Genomic DNA, 19,057 nt, shown 5'->3' on the forward strand with positions numbered 1-19,057 from the left:
ACGGTATGTTTTTAAGTTATATGGTTATCAAGTGGCCCAATCTGTAGTAGAGGGTAAAGGATTTTTAGTATTCATTCATTCATTCTCAGAAGATTTTATAGAGGAGCATAACACAACTTATGTTTTTCTAATTTATGAGCCCAAATGTCATCTGTTCAGAGTTATCTATATTTATACACTTGGTTGAGACTTAAAGAGTATTTCCTCTAAATCAGTGGTTCTCAACCTGTGGTTCATGATCACTTGGGGGTTGCATATTGTATATCCTGCATGTCAGACATTTATAACGATTCATAACAGTAGCAAAATTACAATTATGAAGTAGCAACGAAATAATTTTATGTTGGGGGCTTACCACACATAAGGAACTATATTAAAGGGTCACAGCATTAGCAAGGTTGAGAGCCACTGCTGCAAATACTATTTTCTGTGATCAGAGAGACAGGTTACCGTAGCATCCTTTTCTGCATTGATCAGTGTTTCTCAAATGCAATGCTATTGCCACTCTGCTCAGGCCATTTTTTTTATTGTAGGGACAGCCCTAGGAATTAAAAGGGTATTGAGTGATTCCCTTCACATATACCTACTAGATGTCAGAGTGCTCCACTACCCAAGTTGGGACAACCAAAAACTTCTCCTACTATAGCCAGATGTTCTCTGGGAAGGATAATGCCCTGTTGAAGATTTTTTGGCTAATGATCTCATATGCTTATTCCTACCCTCAATATTACAGATTCTTACTTAGAAGGACAAAGCCAGATTACACCGCGAGCCATTCTGCAAGACTCACTGAAGATGTCCTTGCTGATGACCGGGATGACTATGAGTACCTGATGCAGACATCTACGGTATGCGCCTGAAGCACTTAGTGTACTTTCTATCTCAAATGCTATACTTTGATATATTGTTATTGACAGTGATTTTTGGTTTTTTTTTGGGGGGGGTAACACAGGGTCTACTGTAGCCTAGGCTGGCTTTGAACTTGCTTTGTAGCTGAAGATGACTTTGAACTACTGATCCTCCTGCCTCCATCTCTATGTGCTAAGATTATAGGCATGCATCACCACTCCCAGGTTATGTGGTGCTAGAGGATGGTATCCATGACTTTCTGCATGATATGCAAACAAACACTCTGCCAACTGTCCTCAGCCCTTATTTTGTTTTCTTGAGACCATATCTCACTATGTATTCAAAGCTGCCCTTGAACTCTCTATCCTCCTACCTCAACCTTTGTAGTACAGGTATTATAGGCATGTACCACCATGCTCAGCTGAATGACATTTTAAAAGTAATTATTTGCTTATATTTTAGATATATTTTGGGGATAGAAATTTTGTAGCAAAGCTTGTATTGTGATGTCTGTTAAGGAATGAGAACTATTTTAAGTAACAGTCCTTATGGACATCTATAATTCAGACTTTGATGTCTAGCTTCTTGATGAAATTTGACAATTCCACTGGACTTTTTAAAGTCCATATGATTTAGTTCATCTTAGCAAATTGTCTGAGAGAAGATCATTATTATACTTTCCATGGGGCCCAACTTTTGCCCTCTGCCATTTAAAATGTTCAGATTTATGTATCTAGAATGCCAAATTAGAAAAAAAAATAGTTGTATCTATTGTAGAGTGCTTCTCAGTTATTTTTTCTAAAGTTGTTTGTTTTTACTTTATATGTATAAATGTTTGCTTGCATGTAAACATGTATATGATGTGCATGCAGTGGTAGTGGACACACACCAGAAGAGGGCATGGCTCCCTTGGGAATGAGTCACAGGTAGTCGTAATCTACCATGTGAGTGCTGCAAACCAAACCCGAGTACTCTGCAAGAGCAACACATGCTGCTAACTGCTGAATTGTCTCTCTAGTCTCTTGGTACTTCCATGTATGAGTTTGATGTCCATGCATCAAAGAAGCCAAAGGAATGACTTCAGATTTTGGAATGTTACATGTAAGAGAAAGGAGAAGCCACACATATAAAGAGGCCTGTGACCAAAGTGAAACTCTCATGTACCTGCAGACATTTAAGGAATTGAAATTTTATCTAACAAATTGATACCTATCGTGTATGTGCGTGTGTGTGTATGTATAGGATATATGTAAAACTACATGTACATATATATTCCTATGTACATGTATGCACACATGTACCTAGGAATGTATACAAACCTCCCATTATTTGTCATGTTGTCACATATAATCTTAATTTTTTAATTTCTCTGTGTGTGTGTGTGTGTGTGTGTGAGAGAGAGAGAGAGAGAGAGAGAGAGAGAGAGGGAGGGAGGGAGGGAGGGAGGGAGAGTGAGAGAGAGAGAGAGAGAGAGAGAGAGAGAGAGAGAGAGAGAGAGAGAGAGAGAGAGAATGTGCTATGTGGAAGGGTGCCTGTGGAGGTCAGAATCACTTGGAGTTGCAGTGATGGACAGTTGTAAACTGCCCAATATGTGTTCTTGGTCCTCTAGAAGAGCAGAAAATATGTATAACCACTTGATCCTAATCCTTTTGAATACTAGCCCCTCTGCCTGTACCATTCTAATTCAGCCAAATGGTCTTAAATAAAGAAGTATATTCAAAGGCTCAGATGACACCTACATTTTGTTTTGTCTTGCTTCACACTGCCCACCCTTCATTCCTCTGTCTCCACAGTACTATTACTCAGTGAGGATCTTTCCTGGACAAGAACCTGCTAATGTCTGGGTGGGCTGGATCACATCTGACTTCCACCAGTACGACACAGGCTTTGATTTGGACAGAGTGCGCACGGTCACTGTCACTCTAGGAGATGAAAAAGGAAAAGTACATGAGAGGTTGGTTCTTCCAGTGTTTTCCTCAGAATAGTGTCTGAAAAAATATTGATAGGCCTAGATACTCTTGTTTCTTGGATTTTTGTACTCAGGATATTTCCATTTATAGGATGATGTAATTAAGCCATTGATGTCAATGCCCTCTTTTCTCATGCATACAAACCAGCAAGGAATCTAAATATATTAAAAGCAAAAATCTTATAATAAGAATACAGCGTCCTTTAGGGTAAGGATCACATGTTCTTCAGGTGCTACAACTAAGGACTTAAGTTGCCAATACTAGGTCTTAGGATGAGAGGTGAGTGGATTGAGGTGGAGTGCCTATGGTCTGATGAGCCTCCTGGGGACTGGCTGTGTAGTGGGGAGGGAGTGGGCTCGTAGCTTAGAGTGAGTTAGACAAGGGGCACACTGTTGAACTCCGACTGAGGACCAGTGGATTCTTTCCTCAGCTTTGCCCTTGACTCGCTGTGTGGCCTTGGGTAAGTCAGTTACATTTTGTGTACCATCCTTTCTCATTTGTAAAACACCGAACTCAAACCAAACCTTCAAAAAAGTGAAGAAGGCCATCTTCCTTGCAGACTAAGACAAGAGAAGATCCTCCCATTTGCTTCTACCCTGTGCGCCCATGCGATCCTCTCTGATCTGTTATGACAGGTCTCAGAAAGAGTCTTCCATGGTGTTGCTTTTCTTCTCCAGCTGAGCCATCCTTTTTGGTGACCTGGGAAATGCACTGCCCCTCCCTCAGCACTGCAGATGGATGAGGGCTTTTGCAAAAGCCTCAAAGAGTACTTGCTATCAACATGGGACCCCAAATGCCATGTCTTTTAGAGAATAATCTGGACATGTATTTAATTTTCAAAGATGGCAACCATGCACGGGAAACACTGACTCATATAAGAATGCTATAACTGACTTGTTAGTAGAGTTGGAAACAGGACGAGGGAGAATCACCGAGTACAGGGTGCCTAGTGCAAAGAAACGCAGCCTGCATTTGGACGATCCGAAAAGGACTTTATCCCAGCCTGTTTGTTTTTGCCGCCTTTCCTGCCTGCCTCTGGCTTTTCCTCGCTAGTCTTGTGATGTGTTGGCTGTAGTGCACCTAAGAGAATGGAATAGAACTTTCCAACACAGGTTCTGGTGAAGGAGAAGTCAGAAGGAGTTTATAGTCAGCGTTGCTGTGTGCATTATCTACTTAACTGTCCTTTGTAGCATCACCAGAAATTATGCATAAAGACACACCATTTTGGTCAGATATATTATGGCAGCACTCATGACTCATGGAGAATTTTCCTGGGGATTTTATCTCACCTGGGGAGTTCTCTCATCTCAGAACAAGTAGTGGTGTGTGTGTGTAGGGTGGTGGTGATGGTGGTGAAAATTCAAATTTGGATAATTATTCAATAGTCAAACTTTTTTGAACCTCAGAAAAAAAGGGTCCAGTTTGGTTTGAGTTTTCTTTTTTTGTTGTTTGTTTATTTTGCAGAAGAGGTACAGATCAATTTTTATTTGGTGTCAAGCTCATTGGCTTGTCTCCATTAGGTGTGAAAATTAGACATGCGACAGACCTGATGTAGCCTGTCCCCTGCAGTCAATGAAGTACTGCTCAGAATCACAGACCTGGGCCCATTTTGCATCTCTCCCATTACAGCATGAGCTTGTTGCTTGCACAGCATAATTTAGGCTTAGTTTGCAAGATACACTTACTTTCTCCTGTGTTTGCACAAGGATACAAATGTGGGTTGTTCTTTCTTTAATTCAGCATCAAACGCAGCAACTGCTATATGGTGTGTGCGGGAGAGAGCATGAGTCCTGGACAAGGGCGAAACAACAGCAATGGTCTGGAGATTGGCTGTGTGGTGGATGCTGCCAGTGGGCTGCTCACATTTATTGCCAATGGCAAGGAGCTAAGTACTTACTATCAGGTACGTGGTCAGAGGTGGCCTTAGGCTTTTGCTCCTGCTACAGGGAAGCACATTTCCTAAGATGAAAAACTTAGAAATTAAAAGAGAAGGAAAACAGAAATGAGCTTATGACATGTGCAATTATCGTTTGCATATTTGCAGCACCATAAGCCTTTTGGAGTTAGCAGTATTTCCCTCCAGAGCTGTCTGTGCAATGATGAATCCAGTGATTATTGACAGGATAGTCACAAGATGGAAAGGGAAAATCTCTAGTCTCCTTCTGTCGTGTGCCTCTTGGTTGTTATAAAGGAAATGCTTGTTTCTTTGCCTCCTGTCTCTCCTTTCTTTACTAAATCACACACTCACTTGTTCATTTAAGGTGGAGCCAAGTACAAAATTATTTCCTGCAGTTTTTGCACAAGCTACAAGTCCCAATGTTTTCCAGTTTGAGTTGGGCAGAATAAAGGTAAGAAAGACTCTGTTGTAGTTTTCTACTATTGCTGTAATAAAACACGCTGACCAAAAGCAGCTTGGAGGGGAAAGGATACATTTCAGTTTATAATTCCAGGTAAGAGTCTAGGGGAGTCAGGGGAGGAAACACTGAGGAATGCTGCCCCTCTCTGGCTTGCGCAGATAGCTTTCTTATGCAGCCCAGGAGCCTAGTGCTGTTACCACCCACAGTGGGCTGGGCCCTCATACACCAGACAAGCCCATTGTGGAGATAGTTATTCAGTCATTTATTTATCTCTATATTTTTATTTTCTTATTAGTGCTTTGGCTGTGTGTATGTATGATGTGTGTGTGTGTGTGTGTGTGTGTGTGTGTGTGTGTGTGTGGTGCCTTTGGAGGCCAGAAGAGGGCAGCAGATACTCTGACACTGGAGTTACAGATGGTTGTGAGCTGCCATGTCAGTGCTAGGAACCAAACCCAGGTTTAAGTACTTTTGACTGCTGAGGTATCACTTCAGGCCTGGAGTCAATAGCTTTAATTGAGGTCCTCTTTCCCAAGCAATTTAGGTTGTGTCAAGATGATAATAAAAACTAATCAGGGCAGTCTATAATATTGCATTCCTATTATTTTCTATTAGTGCCTAGCATGTGCTCCCAAAATGGATGTTCTATTTTATTACCAATATAGATATTCTATAGAGAAAAAATAGCCACATTTGGAAATCTCTTTCAGGTCACTGAGAACATCATTCAAGAGTTCCTTTGTTTTGAATATATTGTTCAATAAAGCAAAGCTTATAGAGAAGAAAAAAAAAACCTCACTAAACTGTACACAATAAATTATTGATCTGGTAACCAGATGTCAGTCCCTGAAACCATATATCGAAGAGAGAATGATCTGTAAGGTTCTCTGGAGATATAAATGGAAGAATAGCTAAGATGCACTGGGCAGAGGAGGTGGAGATGAGATTTGGGTTGATTGCTTTACTGTCAATCATGATTGTCCAGGTGCATTTACCAGGAGAAGGCCCTCTTGGCAGAGGGAGAGAGAAAACAGAAATCTGAAGAGTGAAAGTAATGAGGTTTAAGTGGTTCATTGTGGTGCACTAGAGGATTCCTGCTGAGGCGTGGGTAGAGAGTGACAAGTTGAGACTTAACAGCTGAAGTAGTCTTCTGTTCTGATGTTCTAAGGGGAGTGAATCCATCTGGCAGTCCAATCAGACCCCGAAGCAGGCAGCAGGGAGAAGGGACTCATGACTCTCTCTTCTCTCTTACCTCTTCCCCTCCCCAAGACAGGGTTTCTTTGTGTAGCTTTGCGCCTTTCCTAGATCTCCCTTTGTAGACTAGACTGGCCTCAAACTCACAGACATCTGCCTGCCTCTCCCTTCCAAGTGTTGGAATTAAAGGTGTGAGTCACCATCACCCAGCTCTCCCTTACCTCTTAAGAGGTCACATACAACAGCAAGAAGCACTGCCTCCTTCAGGCCCTAGAGCCCAAGATCATGGGTAGAACAAATACTACTCCATTATAGAACACATGCTATGCTGAAAAGTTGGGATGTATTATGTGGGGGTGTTTACTGACATTTGAAGAGGGGTGTTGAGTGTAGTGCAATTTGCCTTGGAATAGCATAATGGTAGGAACATGGAGGTGCAGAATGAGAGAGGGGGCTTTGGTAAGTGTGTACTGCTGATCTGATACTGTTTACATGGTGGCTATGCTGAAGGCCTTGAGAATCATAATGGAGAAGAACTGGAGGGTTCATACTGTTTTCTGGAAGAAGGAAAAGAATACATTTTCTAAAGAGCTCAGGCATTGTCCTTCATAGCCACCCCCCCTTCTGCTTTTCTTTACATCTCCAAGAAAAATGGAAGCTTTAGAGAGCTAGGGCTTTGTTTGGTTTGCTCATTAACATAGTCTCAGTATCTAAAACAATGCCTGAGCTCTTTAGCAAATGTATTCTTTTCTAGTCCTAAGAGGGGATAAGAAATAGCAGGAAGGTGAAGCACCTATAGAAAATAGTCCAAGGCTCATCAAAAGGGAAGAGACCCTGGAGCTCGGGCAAAGGTCAGACATTGTTTTCAGGGCTCCTAGTGGAGGCAATTAGGAAAGGCTTAAACAACATGCAGGAAGGAAGGAAGGAAGAACACTTCTGGGCAACACAGAGAGCTTGCTTTCTGAAACTAGAGGAACTAAGGCTGGCTGACACAGCCCATTCCAGGTGGAGGAAATATAAGCAGGGCTGGTTACTGTTAAGTTCATTTGACTTTCATGGGAGATACATGGGTGTACCCACTCAGCTGTCTCTGTGCTGCAGGTTAGATAGGATGTGCTTGAAACAGGGGTGATGGGGCAGATGATAAGAAAGAGCGCTTAGTAGAATCTCCTCTAGTGAAAAATTGTGTGGTACTGTTGCACGAATTGTTAGAAGGTCTTATTAATAAAAACAAACCTGAGAGCCAGGTATTGGGGTGAATGCTGGAAGATCAGAGAAGCAGAACAAGCCGCAGCCACCTCACCTTGCCAGTTCCTCAGCTGACACTGTTTCCTCAGACTGGAAGCTTCTGAGTCCTCATCCAAATAGATCTCTGCTGAATTGCTGCTAAAAGCCTAAAAAGCTTAACCAGGCTATAGTTCCTCGTCCTCATGCTTTAAATACCTTTCTGCCTCCTGCCATTACTTTCTGGGATTAAAGGCATAAGTCACCATGCTTGACTGTTTCCAGTGTGGCCTTGAACTCACAGAGATCCAGACGGATCTCTGCCTCCAGAATGCTAGGATTAAAGGTGTGTGCTGCCACTGCCTAACCTCTATGTTTAATATTGTGGCTTTTCTGTTCTCTGACCCCAGATAAGCTTATTAGGGTGCACAATATTTGGGGGAACACAATACCACCACATGGTACCCTAAAGGCTTGCCAGTTTCCTCTGGGACTAGCCCTGTGAAGCAACATGATGGATACAGTCTATGCTTAGTCATACTTGCATGGTATACATGGAGAAGACATATTCTTTAAAACTGGTGTCCCTGCCCTGAAATCCTGAGATTTCAGCTATTTTCTCACCACCTTTTCCCCCATTTGTTCTTTCAGGAAATTTTAAACTAATTTTCTATTTCTTTTGTATCTGCACAATCTTAACTCACAGTGCATCTTATTTATACCAGCTCTTTCCTATTTAGCCTATCAGTCATTGTGATAGGAGCCCCAAGTGACATGAGCAATAACCTTTTTTCTTTTCTTTTCTTTTCTTTCTCCCCCCCCCCACCTCCATGCTCTAGAATGTGATGCCTCTCTCAGCGGGATTGTTTAAAAGTGAGCACAAAAACCCGGTGCCCCAGTGTCCTCCACGTCTGCATGTGCAGTTTCTGTCACATGTCCTGTGGAGCCGGATGCCCAACCAGTTCTTGAAGGTGGATGTCTCTCGAATCAGTGAACGCCAAGGCTGGCTGGTGCAGTGTCTTGATCCTCTACAGTTCATGTCCCTCCACATCCCTGAGGAGAACAGGTCAGCCCCAGTCACCTGTCACTACTTGATGGAGCATTTAGAACTAGACTTTCAGGATGAGGGATAGATTAGGGAAATAAAATGTGTTTCAAAAGAATGGTCTGGGGCAGGGAGATAGTAAAGTGTGAGGACTCAAGTTGGATCTCCAGAACCCATGTGCCAAAATCCTAGTGTGGGTGTGGTGGTTTGTGTTTGTAACCCCAGTGCTAGAGGGGGAAGGCAAGCATATCTCTTGGGATCACTGATCATCCAGCCTAGCTTAAAAAAAAAATAAATAGAAAGTAGATGGCTCATGAGGAATGATACCCAAAGCTAGCCTCAGACCTCTATACACACGTGTGCATGTGCACGCGCACACACACACACACACACACACACACACACACACACACACACACAATGGCCTGTGTAGCTCAGGCTTCAGCGTATTTCTTAACCACTTTGTTATCTATGAGATTTGCTGAAGCTGTAACAACCACAGCTGGGAGATCTTGGTGATGAGATCCTAGGAACCATTTTATGAAATTCCTCATTTTAAATGTGTGAAAAACTGAGAGCAAGAAGCTTAAAGAGGAAAAGCATGAAGACAATGAGACTACAATAGTAGCAAACTTAGGTGTGTTCTAGGCAGTAAAGACAATGTCAAGACTCAGAGGAGGCATGCTCTTTGGCTCTCCAGTCTTCTGTGGCTTCCCTTAATCACAGTGATTTCACTTCAGCAACTGTTATGGATTAGGAGCTGAGGTTACGTGTCAAGGTAACATGAAAATACTAGGTAATAAATCAAGTGAATCTCATATACCCCCACTGTCCTTTTCAAGTCTGTGGTCTAAAAGTAATTGTAGGAGCTTGGCTGAATTTTAGTCCATCAAAGGTTGGTAAGGGGAGAAGTGTCTGATATATATAGGAGTCATAAGAGAATGGCTGGACCTACTCCCGTGTGTGTATGGGCAAGACTAGTTGGACTCAGTAGGATATAGGCTTAAAAACATACATGTCATATATATTATAAAGGAAGAAGAAGGCATGAATTTGAGAGGGGGATGTTGGCAGGTGGGATAATTCCAGAGGAGTTTTCAGAAGTGGTAGATACTATGACATTTGATTGTACTCATATATGAAATTCTCTGAATGTTTTTATTTATTATTGGATATTATTGGGTATGCATGTATATATGTATACACACATATACTTTAGATGTTAGGTTGATTTAGTTTTTTTTTCTTTTTGTGTGAGGTAATTTTTTTATCAGAGTTTTGTATCTGCTGATGTTTTCTTTAAAAAGAAAGAAAAAATAAAAAAATACTGGAGAATAATTCCTTTGGGGGCTGGAAAGATTCTCTTATTAATTGGCAGAAAACTTTACATACACTAGAATATTTTGTGATGTCATGATCATCATGATATTATCTGTGATAACTACATATGTAAGAGAGTAGGTAATCTAAAGCTTCTCTAGAATTCATGCTTGATTTGAGATTTCCCTAAACCTGAGGACCACAGCTGCATTTAAAAAAAAAAAAGTGATTGGAATGAAGTTCCTGAGAAGTGATGATTGGAATGAAGTTCCTGAGATGGCAAGGGCACCAGAATAAACACCACAAGTGAAGACAGACACTCAAGTGATCATATCACTTTATTTACTGACCTTAGAGACCATTCTGGACCTGGCCTGAGTCATGCTCCCCTGCAGTCACAGGAAAATCTGATAAGATTTGATTTCCTGAGAAGAGGAGTCCCCTGTAACATAGGAAACTCTTTTGAAGTTGGAGATGGTGGTAGATATGCGCCAGCATTTTTTTCTAATGTACATCATAATTGTTATTTAATTTTAAGACCTCACTGGCCTGGAACTTGCACACATAGACCAGGCTGTCTTCAAAGACAGAGATCTGCTTGCTTCTGCCTCTCTGGTGCTGGTATTAAAGACATGAACTACCATGTTCAGCATTCTCTCTCTATTTTTAAATTTATATGTGGGTAAGCCATGGGTGTGCAGATATCTGTGGAGGCTAGAAGGAGCCATTGGATTCCCTAGAGTTGCAGTTATGAGTAGTTGTAAGCCACCTGTTGTAGGTCTTGGAAGAGCAGCAAGTGCTCTTAACTTCTGAGCCATCTCTCCATCCCTGCAATTATTATTTAATTTCTTCTTTGGGGAAGGGATATGGCTCTGTCTCCTCAACTGGAGAGTAAGCTCCTTGAGGGATGCAAGCTTGCTTGTGCTCTTTACACTGTCTGTACATAGTGCCTAATGTGTCCTACACAATAATCACTGATGAATTAATGAGTATTATTGAGACATGAAATAGTTCCTCCCTCAGGGGCTGTTAAAGGTAGGATGAGTTATATTTGTCTGATTTTGGTGTAGTTACAAACAACATAAAGAAATCAGTAGCTCTCAAATGAGCATTTGTTTCTGGCTCAAGGTCTATGTTATGGGTCTCCTATGTCTTCCAGGCTGACAGTAGAGGAAGAAAACAGAGGAGGAAGTTCTTTCTGGATGAGCAGGTCCTTCTTTTGATCAAGGATATGGCATGGTTCTGCTTTTAATGCTGGTGTCTCCCCTGACCTATTTATGATTTAAAATCAGTAGAACATATGGACACATCCAAGGAAACATGTGCATTAGCAGAAGTGATGATAGGCATCATCTGGCCATGTGGTTTAAGAGAAACAAAGTGGTCTGACTTAAAGATCCAGGGTGGCGTAGATTAGGGTACCATTATCAGAGACGATTCTTAAGGCAATGCATGGTAGAATGTGGAGAGACTCACAGCTACTCAAGGTGAAGAAAATATGTGACTGTGGTGCTCAGCTCCAAATGAGACATCTTTATTACCCCTCCCACAAGGCTCAGTGAACATTGCGGAAGAAGGGGTGGAAAGATTGTAAGAGCCCAAATCGGGGAGACCTGGAGCAAAGAATTCTGCACATGACTGAACCATTGCACTTATAAAACCCCCACCAGCTGAGTATATCTGCATATAGTGTTTGAGATCAAGCCAGTCAACATTTCAGGATGGATGGGGAAGGGTCTCACAAGGCCTCTAATAGAGTTATTGGGAGTTTATGGCTACTGGGGGAAGGAAAGCCAGTTTTATTTAAGGGTATGACACCTAGTAGGTCTATCACACTTCAGTGCATGCCTTCATGCCCATGAGTGTATGAAAAAGTTCAGGCAATCGTCTTCTTCTTCTTTTTTTTTTTTTTTTTTTTGTTAAGAGGAAAATGCCATTCACATTGCTTGTTTCATGAGCTGTATGCATGTACTTTGTGGAAACATAGGTAGTTCTGTCAGGTGATGCTGGAGTCTGTGCAGGATGCCTGAGGATACTTTACGTCAGAGGGTGAGTGCTCTGTTGACCCATTTCTGACCTGTCAGGGTCATAGTACAGAGATAGCAGCACTATGATCCAAGGTGAAGCTTTCTGTTTTCACATCATGTTAGTCTGTTATAAAAGGAAAGCTGGAATTTCTCCTAAGAATACCCAGGCTCTGAAATTGAGGAGTCCCAGACTTGGGATGAAACACACATATTTGAAAGGGTGCTCACAGCCTCACTACCAGGGAGGATGAAGGAAGTTCTAGATGAGCTCAGGGCTGAAGCATTCAGCTTAAATTCTCTAAGTAAGAAAACATGTAAGCCAACTAGAAATGACTTGTAAATACTGTGAAACCACTACATGTCAGAAAATTAAAGGATGCTCATGTCTGCTCCCTTAGCTCTGTCCTCCCTTCCACAGATCTGTTGATATCTTAGAGCTGACAGAGCAGGACGAGTTGCTGCAGTTTCACTATCACACCCTCCGCCTCTACTCTGCTGTCTGTGCCCTTGGGAATCACCGGGTGGCCCATGCACTGTGCAGCCACGTGGACGAACCTCAGCTGCTCTATGCCATTGAGAACAAGTACATGCCTGGCTTACTGCGTGCTGGCTATTATGACCTGCTGATTGACATACACCTCAGCTCCTATGCCACTGCCAGGCTCATGATGAACAATGAGTTCATTGTCCCTATGACAGAGGAGACAAAGAGCATCACCCTCTTCCCCAATGAGAACAAGAAACATGGTCTCCCAGGCATTGGCCTCAGCACCTCCCTCCGGCCTCGGATGCAGTTTTCCTCCCCTAGTTTTGTGAGCATTAGCAATGAATGTTATCAATATAGTCCTGAGTTTCCATTGGATATCCTCAAGGCCAAGACCATTCAGATGCTCACAGAAGCAGTGAAGGAGGGCAGCCTCCATGCACGGGACCCTGTAGGTGGGACCACAGAGTTCCTCTTTGTACCTCTCATCAAACTCTTCTACACCCTGCTCATCATGGGTGTCTTTCACAACGAGGATTTGAAACACATCCTACAGTTGATTGAGCCCAGTGTGTTTAAGGAAGCTGCCACTCCAGAGGAGGAAGGAGGAGCCTCAGAGAAGGAGATCAGTGCAGAAGACTCTAAGCTGGAAGGAATATGTGAAGAAGAAGCCAAAGGGGGCAAAAGGCCCAAGGAAGGCCTGCTCCAGATGAAACTCCCTGAGCCAGTTAAACTACAGGTAACTGGGGGAAAATGGCGGGACTTTCAGAACGCTTAAGTGTTAAAGTAGTAAAATCCTCTTATCCTCCTCTCTCTCTTGTATTGGTCTTCATAAATCTACTTTCCATTCTTCACCTTCACATTAACTACCCATTTATTTGTGTCTGCATAAGCGTTTATCCCATATAATATTTAGTTGTGTGTGGATTTGAGGTACAAGCATCCCATTTCCTTCCCACCTCCTTTGTTGTCCATGTTGGAGCATGCACGTGCACTTCTTCGTAGGAAGCAAGAATTTTCTCCTCCAGCACATATATAAGGAATCTAGACACTGCCTGGCTTTCTGTTCATCAGAGTTAATGGAGGCTTCTTAATTCATGCCTCTTCAGTGCTTTAACTTGATGTTGAAGTCATTGGCATTAACTTTGCTCATCAACTTAGCATCAGTGGAAGTCATATTCTGGACCACATGTTTGGTGCAGAGAGAAGGAAACAGGTATGAGTTTTGCCTTCCAGAAGTCTGACAGTCTCTAGGGAAATCTGTACCTGTTCATGAATTTCTTTTTAGTATCTCATTGACAAAATCCATCACCTTGTCTCTAGTGAAAGATGATTCGCTGGAAGGAAGATCTTTTGGAGTTCTGTTAGAAAGAGAAGGAAGAGTCTTTGTAGGTGGTGATTTTTAAGCTGAGGTGAGGTAGAAAAGCTGGAGTTCCATAGTGGGAGCCAGAGGTATTGGGTAGAAGGTCTTAGGAGCTTCACATATACAGCAGATAGCCCAGCACGGAGCCTGAGGCTGAAGAGGCCAGGTGGATGCTCCTAGGAAAGCAAAGGAGGGAGATAAACCTAACAGCCCAGATCCCAGTTCCTCAGCAAGCTGTCAGACTTGTCTAGACCTGAGGGGATAGTGTGTCCTTCGACAAAAGATTTGGAGAAGAAAAATAAGATTGAGAGAAAATTCTCATGATTATACTACCTTGACGTGCAAGATTTTAAAGTTCTTTTGGAATACTGTGTGTTTGTCACAAAGGGTGTTAAGTATATTAGTCATTTTCAGTTTTGTTTACATGTATGTATTTGTATAGGGTTGTAGGCATGTGAGTATAGGTACCAATGGAAGTCAGAATAGGGCATCAGATGCTCCAGAGCTGGAGTTAGGAATTTGTGAGCTACCTGAATTGGTGCTGAGAACTTAGCTCAGGCCTTCTGGAAGACCAGCAAGCTCTCTTAACTCTGAGCTATCTTTTCAGCCTCTCATTTTTTTATGCATTTGTTTTGTTTTGTTTTTATGTGTTGCTTGGGATTGAACCCATGGCCTCATGTTTTCTGGGCAAGCATTCTACTACTGAACTACATCTCTGTACCGTTTACAGACACATTTATCAACAAATACTCTATCTGTTAAAAATCTGTTTGGTTTTCTATGAGCATTCACTGTGCTAGCCACTTGAGGAGTAAGCTCTCACCTCATAATCACCTTGTAAATGAACATCATAGTTGTGGCCCTGGGTCAGGGATTCAGAGATGTCTTTCTGCTCAGCAATGCTCACCTGTGTTCCTTCTGTTTTCTCACTGCACTTCTCCTCCAACAATTGAGTTATAATCCAGTTACATGCATTTTGAAAGAAAGGCATTTTATTTTCTTACCAGTGGTGAAAACCCTCCTAGAAGACCCCTTTGCAAACTTTTCCTTATTTATCCATTGGCTGCTCTGCCTGTGGTATAGCAGAGAACCTCTGAATGATTACCTACTCAAGAAACATGTATCCATCAAGCTAGCTTATACATGTTAGCTTCATCCAATAAGACTAAATACATTCTAGGATTCTGTTTTTAGGGAGAATGGGCAACTGAGAATATTTAACACTGGTTATGACTTGATATACATTAACTACTAATAGTATATGTTTTAAATTATCCTCAGATGTGCCTCTTGCTTCAGTACCTCTGTGACTGCCAGGTTCGGCACCGGATAGAAGCCATTGTAGCCTTTTCAGATGACTTTGTAGCTAAGCTCCAAGATAATCAACGGTTCAGATATAATGAAGTTATGCAAGCCTTAAACATGTCTGCCGCACTCACTGCCCGGAAAACGAAGGAGTTCCGGTCACCACCACAAGAGCAGGTACCATAGTGGAATTGGAGGGCTTTCCTTTCATTTTGGATTTTTAGAGCATTCAAGATCTGTGCATTATAAAACTGTATGATAAATTATGAGTGGCTTTTTCTTTTCTGTTCTGTTGAAATTAGCCAAGTTCATTTTGTCAGTATTCTAAGTTTCACCAAAGGAAGCTATGTGGTTACATTAAACTTTATTAATTAATTAATGGCATATTATTATACTATTAGATAAATAAGTAGCTAATCACTAAAAGGCATCAGGTAAACTACAGTTGGTTCAAGAAGGTCAGGATACCACAACTTGAGGTTCTACAAATAGTGACAATGTTCAACCAGAGATGGGTCAACTTTGACTGGCTGGGGTCACGTCAAATAATAGAAACCCTCCACTCCTAAAAATAGGCACTAGATTCTTTCTCTTTGGCACCCTTGTAGAAGAAAGGTCCAGTAGCTACAGGGCACGTTCTGTAAGTCTTCCATTGGTTAGTGTCAGAGTAAGCTGGCTAAGATGGGAGTTGGAGTGAGATCCAGAGTTCATTGCACAATACTGAAAACATTCACATTCGAGTTAAAAGTCTCTTCTTTGACCAGGAAAGGACTAGGTAAACAAAGGAAATACCAACACTGAGACTGCAGCTCTTATCATTGTGACAAAGCTACTCTCACTAAACTTCCAAAATAGGGGAAAAAAAAATAGAAGGATCTCAGCAAAGAACCAAGAAGAACCCATGGCATGTTTGATTAAAATTATAATAGCTGGAATGAAAAGTGAGCTGGAGAACATGATGGAGAGGGCAGAGGGAACCATTTTAACTGGAAAGAGAACAGCACAGAAGAATCCCTCAGGGGAAAAGAGAGAAGAGAGAAAACAAAGAGAGAGAAAGAATTCCACCATGGTTTTGGGCTGCAGAAGAAGAAACAACAGGCAACTGAAGAAAGATTACTGAAGAAAATGTCTTAAAAATATTAAATTCTCTAAGGCAGTAGTTTTCAACCTTCCCAATGCTATGACCTTTTAATATAGTTTTTCATGTTGTGGTTACCTCCATAAAATTTTTTCATTGCTTCTTCATAACTGTAATTTTGCTATTATTATGAATCATAATATAAATATCTGATATGTGACCCCTATAGAAGAGCCATTTGACCATCAAAAGGGTCATGACATACAGGTTCAAAACTACTCCTCAAGGACTATGAAACTAGAGATTTAAGAAGCTAGTAAAGTCCTCAACAGGAAAACCTGAAGTATCTTAACCAATGTACATTATAGCTGAATTTCTGAAAATTAGATAAGGAAAAATCTTGAAAGAAATGAAATCTTAGTTGCGGAGAGAGAGGATAATCTCGAGTATTAGCAGGTTGTTAACAGGGAAGATGGGGCCAGCATGAAGTGGAAGGTGAATCCCAACCACTGAACGAAAACCTGTCAGCTCAGAGTTCTACACACTGTGGAAAGAACCTTTCAAGAGAAAGTGAACATTTCACACTAAAAATGAAGAAAAGTCACTGGAGAGATGGTGTTGACATTAAGTCTACTTGCTGCTCTTCCAGAGGACCCATGTTTGGTTCATGGCATCTGCATTTAGTGTCTCACAACCACCTATAACTCCAGCTCCAGGGGATCTGATATCCTCTTCTGACAGTCAAAGCTTCTGCACACAACACACACACACACACACACACACCCCACACACACTCCTATTCATACACATTCACACTTAAAGTGAAGTCATGGGAATTGAACTATCTTGAACATGCTATAAAAAAAGCTAAAGTTTTTTTTTTTTTTAACAGAAAGAAAATGACAGAAGAAAATAGAGAAACTCAGAAAGGAGAAGGGAAAAGAACAATGAATAGTGTTAGGCTACAAGTAATTAAAAACACATCTTCTTTTCCCTTAGATTTATCCTAATATTTTTGGGGGGCTATGTAGGTATTATAAAACTGTCTTTTTCAGTTCTAACTGGGTGTGTGGAGAATTTGTTTTTTTTTTTTTTTTTTTTTTTTGGTTTTTCGAGACAGGGTTTCTCTGTGTAGCTTTGCGCCTTTCCTGGAACTCACTTGGTAGCCCAGGCTGGCCTCGAACTCACAGAGATCCGCCTGGCTCTGCCTCCCGAGTGCTGGGATTAAAGGCGTGCGCCACCACCGCCCGGCGTGTGTGGAGAATTTTAAGAGAACTGTTTTGTAAATAAAAGCTAAGAGGACATGGATAGAGATAAGATTTTAGAATTCTTCCCAACTGGCAAATGCTGGCATCAGCAGCTAAGCTATACATAAAGGGATGCATGATCTCTCTTGATTATTTTTCACAAGAGCATATGAATCTGTAATTATCTCAGATCTGTAATAAAATCACACTATAAACTTCAAAATATCTCAAAAGGAAAATATAAAAGAACATCCATGCTATCTTATCTTCATTTATAAATTTAATATTATTAGTACTAAAACTTAAGCAGATGGAAGGACGTGTCCTGTGTTTTGACTGAGGCATGAATATCAGCATCAGCATAGCTGTCTATTATGTGGCTTTCCTGTTGTATTTAGACCTCTCCTTTTCTTGGAATCTGTATCCTCCTCAAAAGCATTCTTTAGAATATATAGAAAGTGACAATATTAGAAAATAATAGATGTGCAGTGCAGAACATAATAAATTATGAAGAATAGAATAAAATACTTCAAAAAGGTTTTTATGCATGTGTATATATGTGTTTGTGAGTGTATTCTTTGTGTGAGTAGGTGCCTATGGAAGCCAGAAGGTGTCAGATCCCCTGGAGAGAGTGACAGGAAGTTATAAGCCACCTGATGGGCACTGGGAACTGAACTAGGTTCTTGAAAGAACAGAAGGCATTCTTACCTGCTAAGCCATTTATCCAGCCCCCCAAACCACTTGTAGTTAAAGATAACAATGTATATGAGTCTAAAATTTAGTAGATCTGAGGAGGATACTAAATGATTATAACTGTTTTCCAACCACTACATTCAGGAATTGACTTATTTTGTGATGCTAGTTGGATTGAATGATCGACAGTAGCTTTTCACTTATTGAGGGGAGTATTTATGCACATTAGAAATGTGGTTTTCAATGCTCTTGAATTTAAATTCTCCACCCCCTTGTTCTTTCTGCCTTGTTTTCCTCTTCCAGATTAACATGCTTCTCAATTTTAAGGATGACAAAAATGAATGTCCCTGTCCTGAGGAAATCCGAGACCAACTCCTGGACTTTCATGAGGATTTGATGACTCACTGTGGTAAACTCATTGTTCTGGTATAATCTCTATTGCTGTGTCAAATAACATGACCAAGCATATCTTAGGGGAGGAAATATTTATTTGGCTTTTGTTTACACTGCCAGGTCACAGTCCATCACTGAGAGAAGTCAGGGTCAGAACCCACGCAAGAACCTGAAAAAATTGTGCAAAGATGCTGCTTGCTGACTTGCTCAGGCTCATGCTTAGCTAGCTTTCCAACATAGCACAGCACTATCTTCATAGGGAATGGTAACACCCACTGTGGGTCATACCCTTCTATATCAATTAACAATCAAGACAATCCTTCATAGACATGCTGACAGATAAGAAAACTACTCAGTTGAATAACTATAATCAAAGAAAAGGAGACATGTATTTCTTTATGAAATGATGTGGTAAATATTTAAGTTTCAATGACAGAAAATTGTAGTAGAATATTATTTTAAGGTGTGTTACTTTTGTTTATGTTGCATTTGTTTAACTCTATAAGCTGTG

General features: G+C 41.2%; 1 protein-coding gene across 1 annotated transcript in view; it reads left to right on the forward strand.

Annotated features, from left to right (window-relative positions):
* Positions 1 to 19,057, forward strand: part of Ryr2 (ryanodine receptor 2) — a 593,927-nt gene that overhangs the window by 385,051 nt on the left and 189,819 nt on the right. Inside the window, 8 exon segments of the mRNA XM_028859656.2 lie at positions 734 to 848; positions 2,643 to 2,803; positions 4,560 to 4,722; positions 5,081 to 5,167; positions 8,431 to 8,657; positions 12,402 to 13,206; positions 15,112 to 15,312; positions 18,457 to 18,562. Coding sequence (XP_028715489.1) covers positions 734 to 848; positions 2,643 to 2,803; positions 4,560 to 4,722; positions 5,081 to 5,167; positions 8,431 to 8,657; positions 12,402 to 13,206; positions 15,112 to 15,312; positions 18,457 to 18,562 — 1,865 coding nt within the window.

Source organism: Peromyscus leucopus, chromosome 5 (assembly GCF_004664715.2).
Source record: "Peromyscus leucopus breed LL Stock chromosome 5, UCI_PerLeu_2.1, whole genome shotgun sequence".
Classification (NCBI taxonomy): Eukaryota; Metazoa; Chordata; class Mammalia; order Rodentia; family Cricetidae; genus Peromyscus; species Peromyscus leucopus.